Source organism: Gossypium arboreum, chromosome 13 (genome assembly GCF_025698485.1).
Source record: "Gossypium arboreum isolate Shixiya-1 chromosome 13, ASM2569848v2, whole genome shotgun sequence".
Lineage (NCBI taxonomy): Eukaryota > Viridiplantae > Streptophyta > Magnoliopsida > Malvales > Malvaceae > Gossypium > Gossypium arboreum.
The window spans coordinates 28,949,739-28,974,005 of record NC_069082.1 but is presented as its reverse complement, the minus strand read 5'-3'; the positions used below and the strand labels follow the sequence as shown (position 1 = coordinate 28,974,005).

Below are 24,267 nucleotides of genomic sequence, written 5' to 3'. Positions count from 1 at the left end.
TTGAAATGGTAAACTTGTTGTTTAAGGTACATTTTAGGTTCACACGGTCAAAGACACGGGCGTGTGACTCGACTGTGTGAGACACACGGCTTGGTGACACAGTCGTGTGTCACCTATTGAAGGCTTAAGGTGCAAGTTAGCGAGTTACATGGCCTGAAACACAGGCGTGTGTCTCAGCCGTGTGAGGCACATGGCCTGGCCACACAGCTGTGTGACCCCTGTAGTCAAAATTTTGAAACTTTTCCTTAAACTTTCCAAATGTTTTCAAGTGGGTCCTAAATTAATTCTAATGTATTTTTAGGGCCTCGAAGGCTTGATTTAGGGACAATATACATGTAAATGATTGGGATTTAGTATGTTTATGATTATATATGAAATGTATGTTAAATGTTCTGATTGTTCGGTAATGCTTCGTAACGCTAATCTGATAACAGATTCAAGTTTGGGGTGTTACAATAGGAGTGTTAGAGGGTACCACATTGATGGAAGAACACCAACAAAGCTTATTGCCTAGCTCTCCACCACTTTGCATTTACCCTTAGCTTTAGAAGATTCACCACCTTCTTTAACTAACCATGTAACACACAAGATTTCCCATAAAAAATAAGAGTCGATAAGATGCAAAAATACATGCTTTAAATGATAAAAAAAAATGAGAAGATGGGTAAAGACTTCCTCAAAATCAAACCCTCCCAAACACCCAATAACCTCCACATTCATCCTTGAAGAACATAGATTTTTTTTCATGGAACTTTAAAAGCTAGATCAAGACCCTTACTTCTTTGATATTCGGAGGATGAAAAATGGTGAGAACTTACTCAAATCTCTCTCCTTCTACACGGCTCGCTAAGGAAAATAGATGGAAAAAAGAAGAAAAAAAATGAAGAAATGTAAAAAGAACTGTGTAAAAGCTATGGAAATAATGAAAAAGAAAAAAGAAAAAAATAGGGTGATTATAATATAGGGAAAATGGGGACAAATCCACTTTATCCCTCACCTCAATCTACAGAACCATATTTTCCCATTAATTGGGAGAAAACTTGTATTCAAAAATGGTAAAATTACCATATTAGCCATTTATTTCCCCTACTTCACACAAGCTTCCCAGCATCCTTAATTTCTAATAAAAAGGTCCAAAATTAACCCAAATTAATTTCAACAAAACCTGATCCCAAAACAAATTTATCCATCACCAACCTAGGTCAATGCTCGAACGTTGACTCGTGAATTTGGGGCCGTTACACAGTGAGTTACACGGCTTAGCACATAGCCTTGCACACGAGTGTGTGACATGACCGTGTGACCCTACTCAATGAGTTACATGGGTGAGGACATAGGCTAGGACACGATCGTGTGTCCCTTGTTCAATTGTTACATGGCCTGGGCTATATCACACGGCCGTATGACTCCTGTTTTTCCAATTTTGTAATTTTTTCTTAAAACTTTTGTTCTGTTTTAGATTAGTTTCGAATTGCTTCAAAGCCATTTTTAGGGCTTTGAACGCTCGATTTAGGGAAAAAATGCATGAGATTGAATGGTTTATAATATGAGTTTAATTTATTTAAATATTATGATGTTAATGTTTTCGATTGTACGATAATGCTCTGTAACCTTAATCTGACGACCGAGATGGGTTAGGGGTGTTACAGACTCGATGTTGTGACATTACAAACTGTTCAGTGACATCACAACATGGAGAAGGTGACATCGTGATGTCGGCCCTGAATTTTCAAAACTTTACAATTTGATCCTATTTTGTGCTCGAGTCAATAAAAGAGCTTTCGTAAGCTTGATTAAGGCTCGAATTTAATTGTATACCACATTATGAATGTATTTATGACACGATTTTTTGTTTAAAATAATTACAGTATGTTTGACTATAGTTTCTCCAACAATGACTATAATATCCCGTAACTTGGACCTAACGATTGGGTGGGGTGAGGGGTGTTACATCTCTTATGCTAATCTAGGTTCCCGTTTTCCATTGGTTGCCTAGGCTAAGTGTGCCCAAAGCCTCTCCCAAGCGAGGATCGAAGGTTGATTTAAACTCGTTAACAAAATACCAAATCTAAGGCCGTATGTTTGCTTCGCTAAAGTTCTAAGCATGTGACATGTAATATTAGGTCGGCTTGTTATTTTCATAAATTACTCATAAGAAATAAATTAATAGATTTAATGGTTGTCGTTTGCATTAAGACCATCGTGAGCAGTCTTGTTTTGGTACCACTAAGATCTTGGTCAGATGCATCGTTCTGATAATACACTAGAACAATAAACTTGAGGTTTTGTTCTAGTGCAAGTTTCAGTCGTACCGATGCATACCGACCGGAATATGGTGTACTAGCCGATACCAAAAAATAATTTTAAAATATATTTTAAATTTAAATGTATTTTTATTATTTACTTGTAAAAATATTTTTAAAAATATTTTAAATTTAAATTTTAGTACTTATTTTGAATTTATTGAATTATGAATTGTTATATGTATAGTATAAGATGATATTATAGTTTAATTTATGAAATAATTTTTTACTTGTTTATTTTGAGTTTATTTAATGATCGATTGCATTTGTGAAGTTTATTAAAGAATATTATATATAATTGATTAGTATTTTTCTTATCTTAAAATTTAAATACGATGAGATTTGAACTCATGCCACTGACATTTTTAAAATCTTTAATTTAGCACTTCAGTCGAAATTTTATTTTGATGAGTATTTTATATTTGAGATATATTTAACCTCATTATTTGATAATTGTAAATACTTTTTATATACATATATCAATTTTTTTAAAAAAAATCGATAAACTCGAAATAGTACACTAGTACTGATATGTACCAATACCAATAGAAAAATGGTATGCCCACGGGCACGATACTAACTAACTTGATTAAGACTAAAATTTTGGAAAAAAAAATATATAGCGATTAAGAATGATCCAGTTGGAGAACATAGATTAAATCTATAACTTTACGCATATTACAGGACTAATAGCATAATTGAACCAAATAGATTTAACTGTTATTATTTGGTCAAGACTAAAATTTTACTAAATCCACAACATATACAAATTACAGTTGTAATAGCTATATACAACATCCACACCCTCAAATTTTGAACTGAATTATAAAATCTAAACACTTAGCTTTATTATACTGGCTCTTAACTACTATAGGTCCAACTTCAATGTCATCAAAGAGGAAGAGGAGGACGTGAGCTTGGATTTTCCTCATTGCGAGGGACGATTCCGATGACATAAGTTGGAAGTGAGTGAAGGAGGCCATAAAACCAGCAGAAAAGCTGTTTAAAAATATCAAAGAAGAATCCATGGCAAGGGTACGAAAGGAGGTGGAAGAAATGGAAGGGCCAGAAGAGCGAAGGTGGGTAAAAGAGGGAGACTAGTAGCGATGCACTTACAGCAGTGGCAAAATCTCTTGGGCGAAAGCGGATGAGATTGACGTTGAGAGGGATGTCGGCGGAGGTGAAGAGGAATAGTAGGAGGAAGAAGAGTGCAAGAAGTAAAAATGGGAGCTCCATAATAGAAAATTCTCGAACAAAGATTGAGGAACTACCATCCGAGTTGGAAGGGATTAAGAACATAAAAAGGATCAAATTCAACACAGGAGGGATACAGTATCGCAGGTCCATCAGGTTTTCGACTTTGTTCTCTTTTTTGTACTCAGACGGAGCCTTTGGGGCTTTGTTCTTTTTTTCGTATGGTTGATGGAGGCTTTGGGGCTTTGTTCTACTCGACGAAACTCTTGAGGGAGGAAGGGTTGGTATTTATAACAGGGAGGTGGGTTGAAGAGGAAAGGTCTTACAGTTAGAGCTGATCATAGGCCGGGCGGCCCAGCCCAGCCCGACCCAAAGGCCCGCCCAAAAAATGGGAGGGTTTGGGTAAAAATATAGGCCCGAAATATGGGCTTGGGCAAAAAAACGAGGCCTGTTTAGAAAACGGGCCGGGCCTCGGGTAAGATTTTTTTGGCCCGGGCCCGGCCCGAATTATATATTAATATATATATTTTTTATTTTTTAAAATTATTTTAAATTTTTAATATAACTATTTTTTATTATATTGTTAATTTGTGTATTGTTTTAAGAATTGTTTTAGTATTATTTTTATTTGTTTTAATATTTATTTTTATGTTTTTAAATATATTTGATTTATTAAATTTTAAATTTTTTATTTAATAAATAAGAAAAAAAATTAATATGGGCCAGGCCGGGCCGGGCTTGAACAAAATTTTAAGCCCATATTTTGGGCCGGGCCTAGGCCCAAGCCTAGTAGACGGGCCTAAAATTTTATCTTGACCTGGCCCAAACCCAGCCTAGCCCGGCCCATAATCACCTCTACTTAGAGCCTCCAAACACTCCCAATTCAATCCCGGCTGCCTCCAACTTGACCCAATTCCCCACTAAAATTGGATCAATTGAGTCTTAAATCCACCCTTAATTTTGACATCCAGTCACGTTTACTTACATGCAAATCGGTCTAAAGTTTATTTACTAAATAAAAAATATTGAAAATTGAAAAGAGCAGTGTTCAATTTAATTTTGACACGGTTACTTACATGATTTTCCAAGTTTCTCTAAGTTTATTTACTAAATAAAAAAGCAAAACAGAAAAGGGTTTGAAGAGTTAGTGTTGCTGCAAACTAACAACACCCAATTACTTCATGCTTTGTTTGGGGATGGTGGCAACAGAGGACAACATCAACGATGTTTACAAGGAAGCGGATAGGGTTTTGTTTTCCACAAAGGGTTTGAACAACCACTTGTTTTTATTTCAAGTATTGAAGCGGTAGGGTTTAAAGAAAGAAAGGGTTCCAGTAAGTGCACGTGAATATTTTTTTATTGTTGAAATTTGAAAGAAAATAAGTTTATGGGGGGTTTTATATTGATACATAAATTTATAAAATAATTCAGTAAAAAACATAATGTTTCTTATATTACACTATATAAACCTAAAGATTACGTAAAAACAAAATATTAAATATGCATCGGGGATTATATTCCTTGTTGTTAGTAATGAAAGCTAAAAATTAGTAAATAATAAGCTTTAATAAGCAAATTGGCTCTACACTATGCCCATGCCTAAAATTTCATTTTGCCCCATTTTACCTCAAAAGCTAATACCAACCAATAAGAATGTTTTATCATACGCCACACACTTTTGAAATAAAATGAGACAGTTTACATACTTTTAGATTATAATTTAATGTCAATTTCCTTATGTTAAAGTATGTTATAAGTCCATGTACTTTTTTGAATTTAGAACTTAGTTCCTCTACTTTTAAATTTTAAAATTCATGTCCAATTATTAATATCAGTAAAATTTTTTATTAACTTTATTGGTATAACATTTTAGAATAAAAAAATTCTCACTTAACAATAATGTAACTAAAATGTTGTAATAAACCTAAATTTGACAAAAGAGAAGTTAACATCTGTACTTGTATTTTTAAATTTGAAAAGTAAATAAAAAATAAAAAAATCCTTGAAATAAAAGTCACCTTGAGCATATTTTAACCATTTGCTTATTAAGCCTACTACTGCTCTAACCCAATTCTCATATTAGTTCTTAAAGCTTTTTTTTTGTCAAGAGTAGCACTTTAATCATCGTTTCATTTTTACCCAAGAAGTGTATGATATCTAATAAGAATATTTCATGTGTTACTCGATGATATTGTTTATTGGATAAATCAAGACAAAATTGGTAGTTTAGGTGCCATTTTTGAAAGAAAAAAAAAATTAGGGACCAATCTGAAAAGTGAGGTATAGCCGAGGGGGTGAGTTATAATTAAAAAGAGAAAAAGAGAAAAAAAGAAAAAAGAAAAGGAGAGTTGGGTGGATATAATAATAGAAAGAAAGGCAATTGGGCAAGAGAGAATCTAAGGAAAGGCAATGGGATTTTATACAACTTTGGATCTGACAATCACGCTGTCTCCTCTGCTTCCCTACAAAACTTAGATCTTCTTCATCCCTCTTCACGCGCCCTTTCTCCCCATCCTCCCCACTCTCTCTTCCTTTTTTTTTTTTTTCCTACTAAATTTTCATCAAAATAATATAAAAACATAAATTATTTCCCGAAATAATATAAGATGAACATTATTTACTATTATTTGTTTAAAATGTATTTATCAAAATCCCAAATTAAATATTAATTATTTGCTCTATACTCAACTAGAAAAATCTAAGTTGTATTGATTCTAATCCAACCCCGCTAAATATCTCACTCTTTTTATTGAAATTTAAGACTGATTTTATATGAAATTAAATATTATTTTGGTTTCCAATTATTTGGTTGGATTATTTTGAATTAAAATGAATTGTCTTCTAAAATCATTTCAATGTTTCAATCCCATCTAATACCGTACCATATTTCACATTAGCCAAACAATATTTGTTTTTAATCTTTTGTTCTCACATGGGAAGATCACCCCAAATCCCAAATTTCTACTTCTTTTTCATTTCCTCTCATCTCATCCACTTGATTTTATACCATAAATTCATAATCATTGATAGCCTCAACTATTACATGAAACATATTGAATGAAAGGGCAAAAATAAGTTACGACTCCATCGTGAAAAGAAGCCTTTTAAAGTTAAGGCATTTTCAGAGTCGACCGGAAACATTCAAAGGGCTCTTATAGTTACACTAAAATTCGAAGAAAAAAAAAAAAAAACTCTAAGGAATGGTGTCATATATCTTGCTGTTAGAAGAAACCATGTAACATCATTTATGAATAATGCAAGTTGTTTATAACCACTCAAAAGACAGACAATCAAGTGCAGCCAGATTTCAGGCTAAGATATGTACAAAGGAAATCCGAGAATCACGATAACCTCTTCCAAATGTGAAGAAATAATGATTGACCTAGTTCTCTCTATGGTATCCTTGTAATTAGGTTAATGCAAGAGATGGTAGGTTACCTGCGGGACATCTTTGCCTGCGAGGACGTCTAGTTGTCTTCCCCCATCCAGTAAGGCTTCCATCGTCGAGCCCCAATTCAGTGTTATTAAGCTGCTGCATTAATGGTGTGTGACTTGTGGCTGCTGCTGAAGCAGGAGGGGAGGTAGTTATCGAACGTCGCCTCCCCCTACCACAATTTCTTCTTGTCAATCCAGAATTCCATGAATGACCTGTTGCTCTCATAAGCCCTCCAAATGTTTGAAGATCTTGTGTGACCTCGTGCCTTGATAGAGAAGCAAGACCTGGAAGGATGTCCCTTTGGAAGTCCCTCCGCTGCCTTCCTCGCCTTCCTTGGCCCTTTCGTGTTCGTGTTGTTAACAATGAGGTACTTCCTGTTTCTTCCACTTTAAAGTTTTCGGGAACTAGAGGCTCCGGCATGTAATCCTCTTCCTTGGTTTCTGCTAGTCTCAAAACCATTGATTCAAAGGAATCAATCTCTTCTAAAGAAGATTCATCTCGACCCCTGTCTTTATCTCTCGAAATAGCCTCCAACTTGCTCTCAAGGTCCTTGCCGAAAGAGGAAACTGTCTCAGCGAACCAGTTAAGGGGGTCTGTGGTAGAAGTTTCGGATGAATTGCAACTGACATCATCCAAATGACTGCAATGACCGGATGATGAGATGGCCACTATTGCCTCAGCTGCACTCTTCATAGGTCCATCCTGCAAGGACTCATCTCCTCTTTCTGCTGATACCAGAGGTAAGTTGTGTGCCTTTTCTGATAATTCTTCTCCATGAATGACATCCTTAGGCTCGGGAATGAGTGGAGCTTCCAAATCTATTCCTCCAGTCATCTTCCTAGCAGTGCTTGGAACATTCAGTATAAAAGAAGCTTCATCCTCAACAGCACACGAGTTCAAGTCAATTTGATGTCTGAAACTTGATATCTTCATATCTGCTTCCTTCTCTATGGCCGAATTCTCTGCAACATTGTCTTGGCTCGCGTCAAGAGACGCATCACAAGGTAAGTTAATATCAAGTAACACATTTCTCCCCTTATTTTCTGCTTCACCTTCAGATGGTTGAGAACCAGATACATATGGGGAGGTAAAAGAAGACTCGTTCTCAGAAACATAATGTTTTTCAAAAATGGGAACCCCTAAAATCCTTTTATCGTGCAGACATTCACTTATTTCACTCCTGTTGGCATCGGCATTGTTGGAGGATGAAATTGACTTCACATTCTGTGTAAAAATTTGACTGAAACCATTTCCAGTCTCACTTTTATTGGTCGATTTCTTCGAAGAAGATTGAAAGAAGATTAACTCTCCAACATTCAAGTTCAAGTCCATTCTTGCACTTATAGCCTCATTCTTACAAGCAGGCTTGGCCCTTAGCCATGGCAGCCCTGGTAGATGGCCTTCATGCTTTCTTCGTAAATCTATTTGAGGACCTTGTTGCGTAACTGGCATGTTAGATGAATTGTTCGAAAGCACCACATTCAAATTCACATCGATAGCAGACTTCATATCAACACCATTTGAGCAGTTGTCAGTAGGGAACTGCTCAGAGACCACCTTACCAACATTACTACCATAACTGGTAGAAAAGAGCTGAACTCCAAGTTCCTTGGACCCCGACGAGGATCCATAATGAAAACCGTTCCGATAGGAAAATTCACTTCCAAAAGCAGGGTTAAGTTTAGAATTGCTACTTTCTTTCCTTTTCTCGCTGAAACTCTCATTGCTATGGGGTGATATGCCAGAACTCTTACTATAAGGACCATATGAATTCAAAGATGGGAGAGTCTGAACTGACAATGACTTCTGGTTCAAGCTGCTCGAAGGCTTTTCCATAGAAGAAATCGAATGAGACCATGGATTTACCGTATCAGAAGAAGCAAACAGATTCAAGCTAACCTTAGAAATCATGTTTGACTCTGGATGGCTGTTATTGGAGATTTCATGGTTTCTTCCTGAAACTTCAAAACTTTGAAGCATTCTGTCTCTTGAGAAATCCGCCCTGCTTCGATCAGTTAGTGAAAACGTTGGTGGATCATGAGCTTTCTCGAAAAGAACCTGTACTTGCTGGTACGGTACAGGCAACTTCTGTGCCTGAAAACTTTGTGAAATAGACATTGAGTTGCCTTTACTGTGCCCTGCAAACCAAGATAATAAAAATGGAATCCTGAGTGTCCATTATCATCTGCATAAGACGTGGCATAGAAACCAGGCTAACGCCATCCCACCAAAACCAAAGAATATAATACAGCACTCAGCTGGTAACAAATGAAAAAACTTTTAAAGAAAGGAACATAATGCAAGTTCAGTAGTTCACGAGTATTACCAGCTTCAAGCACATGGGAAAGGAATCCTCTAGCATTCTCATTGTTTTCAACATGCAAATTAGTTATGGACCGATTATCACTTTGGCGATGAGAATTCACAGAAATGTCTTTTGGGAAACCAAGAAGTTCTGGCTTTGGTTTAGCTGACAGTTCATGACCTCTATGATAGCGATCATGGGGCAAAAAGTGAGGATATGCAGAACCATTGGTTTCTTCAATCTCAACTGGCTCATTCAAGTCAGCCAAACAACTTTTTCCCTTTGAACATGCATCAGATTTCGAACCATCTCCGTGGCAACTAGTCTTTCCAACACCGTTAGGAAATGGCTTCCCATCACTCTCTGGCTCAATTTTCCCATTTCCATTTGGAAGATAAGTTGAAAATTCGGATGCTGTGTCGTTCCGAAACTCTTCTGCTTCTTCAATATCAATGTATGTATCTGCCGGAAGTTGAAGATCAAACATTTTCCTTCTCACTTTTGTAGGCCTGCACTCTAGTACCTCAACATCCTTTAAATTAACTCCATTTTTGGACAAAAAGGGACCAGCTTGGATGCTGCTTCCCTTCACGGAACTAAGGCGAGAATGAGCATCTTCAACTCCAGAAATAGATGGTCTACCACAAACAGAATTTGCCTTGGGGAAGTTGGGGATATGACATTTGTGAGCAACTTCAGTTGTAATTTGTGACGCTAACAAGCTTGATGATAATGATGGTCCAGTAGGAACCTGATCTTTTTGTAATTCTTTCTTTTTCACTTCATCCATCAAGTCCCTTTGTATTCTGTACAGGCGATGAAGCTCGGAAACCTGGATAAAGACAGTGGACTCAGACATAAATATTGACAAAACGAAGTGAAACTAGCGAAGCTAGACTTCATTAAAACAGGGCCATATAAACAATACCAAAAAATATGGGCATGCAATCAGCTGAGACCTTATTACCTGGTTATGAAATATAGCCTCGTGCTCAAGCATTGTTCTCTTCAATCGGTCCTTATCATACTCAGGATACACATCTGCAATGGCCCTCGGGAAAAAGCTATTGTAGTACTGACCGCTTGTCAAGGTTTTATCCCCGCAATAAAGTGGCCAGCTACAACCATTAGAGTCCTCGTTGAAATCCCTCATTGAGTAAAATCCTGGCAAATAGCTTTTCGACTGAACTTTTGTTCCCATTCCTGAAATCAATAAACAAGTCTAATTAATTTGACATACGATGAATCATACTATTAAGAAATAAAACACCCTCATTGAGCTTATCCCCACTTTCAAATGATGCATGCTGCAATAGCAGTCCCATTGTAAATACAGCCATTAAAACAAGGATTCATCAAACAGCTTCCTTTGGTACTCCAAAAACTAATTACTTTCAATACTATGACAAAAGTGACATAATCCTAAATTCATAATTAATGCCATCAAAAGCAAACGCAAAAGATTTAAATTAAAATGTAAGCTAGAAAATCATAAATGAATTACCACACTCACTTCATCCATGTTTTAAGATTCCCAGATAAAGACAAAATCTTTCAGAAAAAAAATGGTGCTGCTAAAGGAGAAAAGTTAGGAACTGTATGATCAATAAAGCAAAATGCTATGGAATTTATGAAGAAAGGGGAAATTAAGATGCTAAATTAGTAAGCAAAGTTAATAGATTAGATCGCAGGCATATTATCAAATATTAATAGCTCAACATATGACTACAAAATTTAAGGTCATCCATCTAATCTAATCAAAATTACAATCAACCCCAATCCAGAAACCACAAACAGAACACATAGAACAAGCTAAATATATATATATATATATATATATATATTTATTTTAAAAATCATAAATAGATGAAGAAATAAAAGCTTACAATCAATTTTTTTAATTCACTCAATTACAAAACTACAATAATCCCGAAATTTATCACACTAGAGAAATTAAAAAAAAAGGGAAAAAAATTAACCAAATCATAAGATAATAAATAAAAGAAATCTATGACTCAAATTACCAGAAAATGAAAAAGGAAGAAAAAATTTACCTCGGACCCACATCCTCTAATCACATCACCTTCAAGATTCTCCCATGGATTTAGCTGCTATATTTCCCCGTCATACATAATTCCAAAGCTCCCAAACTTCCCAGAGTATCAACAAAAGATTAAAGCTTTTCCAACAACCCAAAAAAAAAAATTTACAGTAATAAACTTCAGCTGAAAAAAAAAAGTGGGTGTTCTGTAAAATCATCAAAGGAGGTTAGATCATCATCATATTGAAAGAAAAAAGAAAAGAGAAGAGATGAAGATTTCAATCTACTGGGCCACTCTCTCTCTCTCTCTCTTAAAGAAAAAGAAGTTATAATTTTTATTTTTGGATTCTAGAGAGAGAAAAGGAAAAAAGAAAATAATTGAAAAGTTGAATGCTTTGGGGTGGTGCTAGAGAGAGATTGGGGATAAGAAATCTTCACACAAACAAACGAACTTCTTCTAAGAACAGTGACATGAAATTTGTCAACATCCGGTCTCCTTTTATTCTTTGCTTCACCCTTTATTTCTCAATAATTTTTAAATAAAGATTTGCCCTTAAAATTGGTAAATTTTTATTTTAACCATTTTAATCTTTTAAAATTTTATAATTCAATCCTAATCTTTTATAAAAAATCTCTGGCTTCCATCGTAATTAATTGGACAACATTCTTGATATTTGAAAGTCATGTTAGACTGCATATAATCCAAAGTCTAGTCCGACTTCAAAATAAGAATAAAAATATTCCCCAACCTTTATTTTTCATGTGCATCATATTTTTATTTCATAATAATATTATTTTGAAATATAATAATTTATAAAAAATAGCTATTATTTATTTATCTATAAGCATTTTATTAAATTGATGATACTTTTAATCAAGCCGTCAACTCAGTTATGATATTACAAAAATTTTTTTCTTTTAAATATTATTATAATGACACTAAAAGAAAGTCAAAATAAAATTTTAATTTTAATAGTTTATATTTTTATAATTTTAAAGAATTAGATTAATTTTTATAATTTTAAGAAGATTAAAGTGTAATTTTATCTTTACTAATTTAAAATTTTCTAAATAAACTAAATAACAATTTTTATTTTAGAGAGTTAGACCTCTTTCAACCTTAAATTAGCGTATGAATGACACCATTTATTTTCATACTTTTATATATCTTTAAATAAAATAATTATAAATCCAAATATTGAATAAATCTAATATTATTTATATTTTATATAATTTAAATTACTTATAAATCCTCAAATCTCTAAAGTAGCGTATCTACCAAAAAACAAAACAAGTAAAAAGTCTCCAACTGAAAAGGGCAAAACAGTAAATCAAGTAGCGTTGAAGCATAAAAGAAAATAGTAAAATAAATAGCGTTGAACCAAAAAGAAAAAAAAAAGTAAAATAAGTAGCGTTAATTACAATGAAGATTTGGGAAATTAAGCAGAATTTTAAATGGCTAAAACCAGCAGACAACAAGTGGGCCCCACTGATACTGTCTGAAAATCCCAACTGTGTGATTAAGGATGAGGTAGGTTTTTAGGAAGAAAACATTTGCAGTCATAAATGCCCTTCAGAATCTGACACATTTACCATTTTACTTCCCTTTAATTATTTATTCCATTGCATGCAGTGACATAATTGTGTGGTTGATTTTGATTGGTGGGATCCTTTGTTCTTTTAAAACAATACCAAAAAGGCTAATTTGTGTTTACTTTCGTTTTTTTTAATGACAATAGGGAAGACATAAACATACTTCTTCCAACTTTACCAACCAGAAAAATATATTTTAATCATTAAATTTATATTTTTTTATCAAATTACTTTAAAATAGATAAAAAAAATTATGTTTGTTGACTTTACTAACGTAATATATATATAAATTATCACATCGATGGTATGTCAAGATTTAATTAATTATAAAAATTCTTATACTTTTAAAATAATTTCAATGATTTTTAATTTCTAAATATATTTTTTATAATTTAAAATTTTAAAAATTAATTAAGTGTTGACATGTCATCCATATAGCAATCTACGTGTATGTCACATCAACAAAATAAAAAAATGTTAATTTTTTATCCATTTTAGGTGATTTGAGAAAATATAAAATTAAAAGCTAAAAAAGGTATAAAATATTTTTTAAAGTTGGAGAGTCAAATAAATCATTGTTTGTAATCCTAACACGTGGCTTTCTTTTGAGTTTATGAATGGGATGTAGCACGAGATTGCTTCTAAAATAATAAAAATAAAATTTGAAACTTTAAGTGGAATTTCTTATTTTATTTTTTTAAATAAATAATGTATTAAAATTTTGATTTTTTTAAAAATAGATTGTTTTAGTTAAATCAGTTCTTTAAATTATAATTTTGATTTTAAATCAATGCTTAACTACCAAAATTTTAAATAAATAATGCCTATTATAATCACAACTTGGAATTGGCACGCTAAAAATTTCGTCTATCATATTTTGATGACAATCTTTGAGTATTTTTTTAGGGTGAATTAAAAAATAGTTATTTTTGTTTGTTTCAGATTATATTTTAGTTGTTTATGTTTAAAATGTTACGTTTTAGTCATTTATATCATCGTTTTGTTACAAAGTGTCACTCTATCGTTAAACTCAATTACTTCCCTAACAGCAGTCCTACGTGGCAGTCCAAATAGGTTTTAAATGTCAACTTGGATGTCCGGTTGTTGGGATGAAAATATGTTTTTAATTAAATAAATTTAATTTGGATTGCCACGTATGACATCTAAGTTGCATTCAAAACACATTTTGAATGCCACATAGGACTGCTGTTAAGAAGGTAACGGAGCTTAACAGTAGAGTGACCACTTCGTAACAAAAAGATAATATAAGTGACTAAAACGTAACATTTCAAATATAAGTGACTAAAATATAATTTGAAGTAAACAAAAATAACTACTTTTGTAATTTATCCTTTTTTTAAACATGTAAAATCTATGTTACTATACACACATGCTTTAAATATGTTACACATCATATTTGAATTGATATTTAAAATTCAAGTTGATGATTAGAATGAAAAAAATCTGAATTAATAAGATATGATACTTTGACGACTTAAATTAGAATGATTTACAAATAGGATGTGATAAATGTGGCTCATGCCATTTTGCAAGAATCATTAATATTTAAAAATAATATAAATATAAGAAAATTTTGGTTTTCTTAGATATTTTTGTGATGATTAGACCATAAACTAAAATTTGGTCCCCTCAAATACTTTTGCAATGGTCATTTTCATTGAAAATGTGTGAAGCTTTCTATAAGTAATGAACTAGTGGAAGATTTAGCTAAAGATATGTTTTAGGGCCCCCACCAAAGGCTTTTTATATATGGTGAAACCCACAAGAAGTTTCTTTTTCTTTTGCATAAAAAATAATTCTAATTAACTCCAACTACAAGAGTTGGTTCTAGTCTTCATAAATGGAAATTTTCTAAGTTAAAATACTGATTAACAGCATTAAAATAAAATATTCTAATGTTGAATATTAACTATATTCCCAATAGACTCAATAATTCTGTCGATAACAAAAAATTGTTAAAGAAAACCCCAATAATAATAAAATTTAACAGTAGTGATTATATCAAATTTTTTTACATAATTTTAGAAATACTCATAACCTCTCCTTAACTCATAAATTGGAGGATAATACACTTTAAGCGCACTCGAACCCACATCCTCTTACATTAACAACAATGTCCGTACCAATTGAGTTAAAACTCAATTGGTATTTACATGTATGGTTATTATTGGATGGTGAAAATGATTAATATAAAATAAGTTTTAAGTTTTACATTAATTCATGATATTTTTATTTAGTAAAAAAAAAATAGAGAAACAAGAAATTTTAAAATCTAATGCTACAATGCCCAAAGGAAATTATATATCAATACATATATTAGATTATTTAGTACACAATTCAAGGTATGATTTTTTTATTTTTCTTTATTATTTCATTTATTTTAAAAATATACATTAGATTTATTTATATATTTTAATATCACAAATTAAATTATATTCAATTTTAATAATTTTAAATTTTCACTAAGTGCGTGTTTGATAAACTAAAAATTTAAATAATTAATTACTGAATTTTTACTACTAAATTTTATAAGTGTTGAATTTATATTAGACAATTATTGGATAAATTAATTAATATAAGTATTGAATACAATTATATTATTTGGTATTGTTTTTTAATATTTAATTTTAATTTTAATCTTATTAATGTAATATTTTATATTATTTTGGGTAGTTTTAAATGGAAAAACAAATAAGTAAATTTGAATATCTCCTTTTTTAATAAAATAAAATGAATTTAATATTTTCTACATTAAGTGATAAGTAACTACCTACCTACTTATCTTATTCAACATTTCTTTATTAAAAATTTTATATAAAGTAAAAATTAAAATAATTATCAAACATAATTAAAATATTAAAATGCACCCTAAATTATTGCTATGATACTGAAACATATATTCAATTTAATATTTTATAGCTGAAATAAGGCAATAAAATGGACGAGATTTACCATATGTTTATAAATTTATTTCAAGACATGCATTTTATAACTCACAAACATATAACATAACTCCCAACCATTCTTACTACTGACTTTCCAATGAACCAAAAAAAAAAAAAAAAACAAAAACATATCAAAAGTAAAACAAAAGCAAATTATTTCTTTGTATTTCTCATATATATATATATATATATATATATATATATATATATATCTTTAGGACAAATTGCATAAATAGTCACCCAACTATTAAAATTTTCATTTTAAACATTCAAAATAAAAAATTATAATTTAAACACTCACGTTACATGGTTTATTCATTTTAGTCACTATTGTTAAAAACTCCAATGGAATTTTGACTTACAATTATTTCTAAAATTTTGACTTTACATATAGTTTAACTAAAATAAAATTATCATTTTAGCCCTCTAATATTTTAATATAAATGAGGTTTAACCCTAATTTTATATAAAAACAATTCTTTTTTGACATTCCTAATTTTCCATCACCAAGAAAAATAAACCTAAATCCATAGAGAAAAAAATAGGTTTAGGGAATTGAATCCAAATCTCTTACAAAAATGAAGTGGAGAAGAGAACTCAAAATGTAACACCTTTAACCTGTATTCGTCGCCGGATTAGAGTTACAGAGCATTATTGTATAATCGAAAGCATTTAAACTTAATATTATTCAATAATATAGTCAAATCATAAACTATTCATATACATACATACATACATACATACATACCATCCCTAAATCGAGCCCTCGAGGCTCTAAAAATATCTTAGAAGTAAATCGAGACCAATTTGAAGCAATTTGGAAAGCTTAGGAAAAACATGCAAAATTTGCAAAGTAGGAGTCATACAATCATGTGGCCAGGCCGTGTGCCTCACACGGCTGAGACACACTCTCGTGTTGTAGGTCGTGTAACCTTCGAATTAGGTATACACGGTCGTGTCTCAGCCCATGTCCTCACTCGTGTAACTCTCTAAGTAGGGTCACACGGCTGTGTCACACGCCCGTGTGCCAGGTTGTGTGTTAAGCCGTGTAACTCACTGACTTGCAACCTAAAAAAGTCATCATATGACACACGGTCATTCAAGAATCCTAACTCAATTAACCAATGTGTCATTCAATGGCACCTCAAATGCATACAACAATACTTACCTAAACATGTAAATTTTACCACATTTTAATCATCAATTCCTAATTCAATACTCTCCAAAACATGCTACAAACTTGACCATATTCATGCCATTCCAAACATGCCATAAAAGACCATACAAATATGCATAATAAGGTAACCAAAAATGACACCATTTGACAAGGCATCAAATGATACCAACCAAGATAACTTTCCAAAACTTATACATGACAAAACACCAACAAAGCATTCATCAAAATACTATTACAATTCTTACTATACATGCCATTATAAACCTTAGACAAAATGCTCAAAAACTACCAAAAATGCTTTTGGATAGTGTGATAGATCTTCGACAAGCTTCCAACCAAATCGAGCTTTCGATAATATATAAAATATAGGAAAGAAACTATTACGTAAACAATTAATGCTTATTAAGTTCGTATAAATCAAAATATAACTTACCATTTCATTTGCATAATATAAAACATAAGTATAATATAATCCAAACCATAAGCTTGGCACAAGCCTATACATCACCATCAATACACAAGTTAGTACACTTGTACATAATTCAAATGACCTAACCATAAGATAAGTCATTTTCCATATGAAATACATCATTTAGTTGATGCATTCTTTCCATAAAATTAAGCTTAATTCCATTTGAAAAATTACCATTTCAATACCTTTTCTTGCCTGTTGAATCATCTTGGATTTCATCGGGTACTCCGGAAAGCTCATATGAAGTGTGCCTTTACATATAACTGTAACATTTCTTCTACATCATTGCTCACACGAGCAGTGAAATGGGCCTGCTCACATGAACTGTGAGTCGAAATGTAAGCTACACGATGCTGCTCACACGAGCTGTGGAGTAACCGTAACAATTGCAGGACCTTAACCATCGGTAGGACATTCAAGACCAGCACCTGAAATATGAAACCCCTAATGACATGTCATTCATATCCTAAGAATTCTTAATGTACAACCGAGACTCGATATCCGTCATAGCATTGATATGCTTATACATCGACCTATTCACATTATAAATAACACAATAACATTCAATTTAAATAACATTAATATGATAACCATCTATACAGACTTACCTTGATGACTAGGGTCGTAGAGGTTAAATTGAGCTAATCCGAAGCTTTTGTTTTTCCTCAATCTAGGTCCGTACATGGTTTGTCTTGATCTAAATAGATAATTATGTTCAATTAAATACTTCAGTTAACCTTAAACATTCAATTAAATCCACATTTCATATTTATGTAAAATTACCAATTTGCCCTTAACATTTTAATTTTTTCACAATTTAGTCCTTAAATTTATAACTTAAAATCTAACCATTTTAATCTAATTCCATGTTAACCAAACATGTAAGGGACCTTGAAAAAACTCATATTTACCATCATTTCACAATAAAACCCTAGAATTTATACCTTTAACAAATTAGTCCTTAATTCCAAAATTCAACTAAAATCACTTAACTAAACTTGTTTATTTTTCAACAAAGATTCATAACCTATCATTTAACATCAAAAACCATTCAAGAACATTCATGACGTAACCCTCAACCTTTAATAGTTTTATAAATTAATCCCAGGCTAGATAGATTAAGCTACAACGAACTCAAAAACATAAAAATCATTAAAAATGGGGCTTAAAATCACTTACATGCAAAATGGAAAGCTAACTAAAATCTCAAGCTCAATATCTATGGTGATTTTTGGTGGAAAAATGAAACGGGAAAGAAGATGATTTTAATTCATTAAGTTATTTTAACTTTATTTATCAAATTATTATTTTAACATTTAAAACTTATAATAATTTCATCAAAACCATGTCCATAAACATCCACTATCACCTCAACTGGTCTAGTTACCATTCAAGTCCATTAATTTAAGGTTTCATACCCATTTGATCCTTTTAACTAACAGAACTCAACTTTTACCCTTTTTATGAATTAGTCCTTTTTACTTAATTAACTACTTAAACATCAAAATTTCTTAACAAAATTTTAATACGACCTAAATATAATCCCGTAAACATTAAAATAATAAAATAATAATAATTTAATCGTCAAAATTGTGGTCCCAAAACCACTGTTTCGATATCACTGAAAATAAGCTATTATTCAAAACTTCAATTGCAAATCTTCCATTGGTGCTTTCTTTTCTTTTTAACCTTAATTTTAAATTTTCTTTTTCACATTCCTAATTTTCCATCACCAAGAAAACAAAACCAAATCCATAGAGAAAAATGAGTTTAGGAATTTGAATCCAAATCTCTTACAAAATTGAGTTGGAGAGAACTCAAAACTTTAACTACAAATTTTCCACGGGGGTTTTCTTTTCTTTTTAACCCTAATTTAAAAAATATATATTTTCACATTCCCAGTTTTCCATCACCAAGGAAAAAACCCAAACCCAATTCTCTTATAAAAATGAGTTTGAGAGGACTCAAAACTTTAATTGCAAATCTTATATGAGTTTCCTTTTTCATTTTATTTAAAGTCAAAACAAAAATTGATGGAAAAAAAAAGGAAAAGAAATCAAGAAAATTGAAGGAAAAAAATGAATGCTTCTTTTGGGCTGATCTGATTTCTATAAAGTTTATTGTGGATGAAAATTGTGCTTGAGGTCACTATTTGTTGGTACATCCTACCATTTTTCTGATATGTTTTGTTTGTAATTGTCAAATTCTAAGTTAATATTTGAGGAAAAAGATAGTGTTGGGATTTTTTTTGATTGGAGGGTTCAATTATTTAATTAGTGTTTGTATTTTATTTTGGTTAATAATTAGAATTGGACAAATTATATTTTAGTCATTTAAAGTGGCATGCAACACTTATGATGTGATAAATTGTACCATGTGGCATTCAATGATTAGTTGGCGTATTAAAAAAATGGCATATCATATTTTCATTTGAGTTTTTTAACAAGAGTGATCAAAATGAACGAATTATGTAATATGAGTGTCAAAATTACAAACTTTTCATTTTAAGTGCCTAAAATAAAGATTTTTATAATTGAATGTTTACCTTATTATTTATTACAATTAAACAATGGAATGACTTTACTTTAAAACTTGAGACTAATATAAAAAATGAATATGAGATACATCTTATTTACTGTTATAGAAAAATTAATAAAACAATAATAATAAGTAAAAGGTGGATAAAAAATATGGGAGAATTTTTATTATTTAATTTTCACTTACAATGTGCTATTTATAAGCTCCTTTACATTCAATTAATAAATGTATTGCATTCAATCAATAAATGTGAATTAAGTTTTCTTAATTACTCCATTTAATCATCGCTTGGTTATAAATGAAGTAAAGAGTTTTATCTCATTACTTTAATAAATGATTAAAGGGGTTATAGACATCCATTTAATGTACAACACTCCTCATTGGATGTCTTTTAAATAAAAATATGGCTCATTAAAACTTTTATTAGAAAAAACTCCATGGAAAAAAAAACCTAATGAAGGAAAAAAAGTACACAATCTCCTATTACAAGTTGTCTCATTAAAAACCTTTACTAAGAAAACCTAGTGGGACAAAACCTTGGTTAAAGGAAAAGAGTACAACGTGTTTTAGAATCCTCTTAATGGCAACATCACATTATATCTTTGAGTTGACGCATTCCAATCTTGTCTCGTAGTCTTTCAAATGTTGAAGTTGGCAATGCCTTGGTAAAAAGATCTGCTAAATTATCACTAGAACGAATTTTTTGAACTTCTATGTCACCTTTTTTCTCAAGATCATGAGTGAGGAATAATTTTGTTGAACTTCTATGTCACCTTTGATGTAACCATCCTTCAATTGAGCTATACATGTTATATTATCTTCGATACAGGATAGTTGGCATCTTTTCCTATAAAGGCAAATTACATATCTTCTAGATATGTTGGGTTAATAACTTCAGCCAAACACACTCTTGGCTTGCCTTGTGCATTACAATTATTTCAGCATGATTTGAAGAGGCAGCAGCTAATGTCTGCTTTGTTGAATGCCATGATATGGCAGTACCTTCACATGTAAATAAATATTTCATTTAAGATAGACCTTTATGTGGATCTAATAATATCCATCATCAACATAGTCGACTAATAGGGACTTTGAATCATTTGAATAAAATAACCCCATATCAATGGTTCTAAGAACTAAATCTTGCTAATAAGTTTACAACAAAAGCTATATCAGGTCTTGTGTCATTTGCAAAATACATTAATACCCCTGTGGCACTTAGATTAGTACTTCAGGAACAATAAACTTTTCATCATTCTCGCAAGGACTAAATTAATCTTTATTCACATCTAGCAATCGTACAACCATCTTGGTACTCAATGGATGTGCTTTATCCATGTAAAATTTCTTTAAGATCTTTTTCATATAAGATGACTGATATATATGAATTTCATCTTTTAAATGCTCGATTTGCAGGCAAAGGCAACTTTGTTTTTCCAAGATCTTTCATATCAAAATCTTTCTTTAAATAATTTACTGCATTTTTAAGCTCTTCAAGAGTTCCAATAATATTTAGATCATCAAAATAAATAGCAATTATCACAAATTTTAATCCAAACCTTTTTATAAAAACACATGGACAGATTGGATTGTTCTATAACCTTCTTTTAACAAATATTCACTAAGACGATTGTACCACATAAATATAACTTTTATTTATTATGATTGAGCAATTTTCCCAAGAAACTTTAAATCCTTTTAGGATTTTGAATCCTTTAGGGACTTTTATATAAATTTCACTATCAAATGTATCATACAAATAGGTTGTAAAAACATCCATTAGACGCATGTTAAGTTTTTCACATACCGCCAGCTAATAAGGTATCTAAACATGGTTGCATCCACCACAGGAGAATATGTCTCTTCATAATCAATGTTCAAGCCTTTGCGAAAATCCTTGTGCTACAAGTTATGCTTTATATGTTACGACTTTATTTTTTTCATTTCGTTTTTGTACAAATATTCATTTATATCTTACCGGCTTTATATATTTAGTTGTTTGGACTATAGGTCCAAAAATCTCACATTTAGAAAGTGAATGTAATTCTGTTTTTCTATTTCTACATTTCTCAATAGATTTAGGCTCAGGATTCTCATTTTCTTTTGATATTTCAATAGCAAAATTATAAGCAAAATTGTTGTCGACAACTATATTTTTCTAGTTCCATCTTTTTCATGAAGTAACATAACTTATTGAGATCTCTTCGTTATCACTATTTTTAAGTACTTGAACCTCTTCTAGGGTTTTTTGATTAGTTATATCTGTGCTCTCTTCTTGGGCACTTGCCCCCATAATATAATCATCTTGAATATTTACTTCTTTCCTTTTACGAGGATTTTATCTTTGGAACCAACTGGTCTTTCACTCTTTAGGCATGGATTACTTTCTTTTGCACCAACAATTTACCCTATTGAGACATCAATTCTTATTGGACCATTTTCAGCTAGTATGTAACGCCCCAAAAATCTCTTATATATTTATTTTTGTATGTTTGTGACACAAATATGTATCTACTTTAGTGGTTAAGTGCTCTGGGTGTGTGTGTGAGGTCTCAAGTTCAAGCCTTAGCTTGGGTAAATTTTTATTTTTAAATGAATAAACCCCTATTTTTAATCAGTAGGCATATTAATGAATGTTGGTAAAATATGTTAGAATGGGCCTGCTAGTCTAGTGGTTAAGTGGAATGTTAAGGAGGTGGAGGTTTGGAGTTTGAATCTCTGCGTGATCAAGGGGATTTATTTTTACTGCTGGTGCCATGTAAGTATTGTTGTTTGACCAGAATACTAAGTATTTGAGAAGTGTGGGGTTGTTGTGGCCAATTTTTAGGAGGCTAATGAGGGTGATTTCGGTTGTTGAGGGGATTGTGGTGGGTGAGTAGTGAGGATTTTAAGGAGAGATTTTAGGGATTGTGGATTGAGGGGAGTGTTTTGGGGGATATGGGCATTATCTTGAGGAATTTCAGCCAGAATAGAATTTTTGGCTGAAAAGTTTTCTTACTCCTTTCTTTTTGTGTTCTGCCGATTTTCTACTCTCCATTTTTTTATTTTTTAATTTTGTTTTAGTCGAAATATCCCCACTTGTTGCCCTTTTTTTTTCAAAATTCGGTTCCCTTTTTCTGTTCCCAAATTTTTTATGCTAGTTTCTTTTCCCCTCTAGCTGACTGTTCGTCATCTTGCTCTTCTCCTTGGCCGAATATTGCTAGGTGAGTTCTGCTTTGCCTTCTGTCCCCTTTTGGCCTTGCACTTCCTTTTCCATCGTTTTTTTCCTCTTCTTACTATCACCCCCTCGGTTTTGCCTCTTTTCAGTCTTTGATTCCCATTTTCGATTCATTCTCTCTTACGTTGCTCAATTGCACTCTACTCTAACGTCAGTAAGGTAGAGACCAAGAGTTGGTTCATGCATCTTTAAGGAACTAAGGGAGCGATTTTGGTTATTTTCAGTAAGGGGAGTTTCGGTTATTGATCGATTTTTAACTTCGTTGGGCTTTGATTGAATAACGAGTTAAGTAGTTGATTAAATAATATTTTGGGTTAAATCTAGGTTTGGAGTACTCGGAGTGCGATTTAACTTCAAAACGAAATCAGGTGTGTAACCACAACATTGTAGATGGAACTTGGCGAAAAGCCAAAAAGTGTGGTAGGCTGTGTGATGGAACACAAGCGTGTGATCGACGAGGTAGGCTGTGTGCGACACACGGGTTAAATCGAACTAGGCTGTATGGGCCCATACGAGTGAACCACACGGGCGTATGGAATTTTTGAGCCAGGCTGTACGATCTATATGGCCAAGGCCATTTTGGGTTGTGTGGGCCCATATGGGCAGACAACATGGACGTGTGGGCCCATTTTCATTATTCAGTTGCTAAGGTTGCACGGGTCGCCCGAGTCGACTGTGGACCTAATGTAGGGTCAGTAAGCTTACCTAGACCCCTAATTAACTGAAATGACTGTATGATTGATATAATTATGCATGTTATTAAGCATGATGATGCCCCACTAATTTGACATTGTATGCACCAATTATATGATTGATATTATGTGATAGCATGCCATAACTGTATATTGCATTACATTGGGTTAGGGGTTGATATTGTTTGGAGGAAGTGCACTGAAAGGTCTCAAGCCTAATTTACTGGCAGCTCAGCTGTACTTTCTAGTGCCGCATTCGATACTTTTTGGAGTATAAGGATGGGTGGGTTGATTATATCCCTACATGGAGTGTAGGGTTAGACGGAAATAGTG

At 32.1% G+C, this 24,267-nt stretch overlaps 1 protein-coding gene across 6 annotated transcripts; it reads right to left on the bottom strand.

Moving 5' to 3' along the window:
* Window positions 1-6,741: 6,741 nt before the first annotated feature.
* LOC108464554 (uncharacterized) lies at window positions 6,742-11,940 on the bottom strand. 6 transcript variants are annotated; one of them, XM_017764911.2, is made up of 5 exons: window positions 11,293-11,809; window positions 10,206-10,441; window positions 9,260-10,070; window positions 8,833-9,071; window positions 6,742-8,760 (listed from the first exon to the last, which is right to left on the bottom strand). In XM_017764911.2, exons 1-5 carry the CDS (start codon window positions 11,303-11,305, stop codon window positions 6,907-6,909), a joined length of 3,153 nt encoding a protein of 1,050 aa, XP_017620400.1. In that variant the 5' UTR covers window positions 11,306-11,809; the 3' UTR covers window positions 6,742-6,906. The 6 variants fall into 6 exon arrangements, with proteins under 6 accessions (XP_017620400.1, XP_052879970.1, XP_017620399.1 ...); XM_053024010.1 differs by lacking the exon at window positions 11,293-11,809 and adding an exon at window positions 10,530-10,721; XM_017764910.2 differs by having other exon boundaries at window positions 6,742-9,071; window positions 11,293-11,940.
* Window positions 11,941-24,267: the final 12,327 nt, after the last annotated feature.

Bases quoted from the DNA above. Each gene is read 5' to 3' on its own strand.
- LOC108464554 (XM_053024007.1), bottom strand. From the start codon at position 10,578: ATGGCTGTATTTACAATGGGACTGCTATTGCAGCATGCATCATTTGAA. The intron at 10,071-10,205 runs GTAATAAGGTCT...GTCTTTATCCAG, and splicing joins AGGCTATATTTCATAACCAG to GTTTCCGAGCTTCATCGCCT. The intron at 9,072-9,259 runs GTAATACTCGTG...CTTGGTTTGCAG, and splicing joins TTCCCATGTGCTTGAAGCTG to GGCACAGTAAAGGCAACTCA.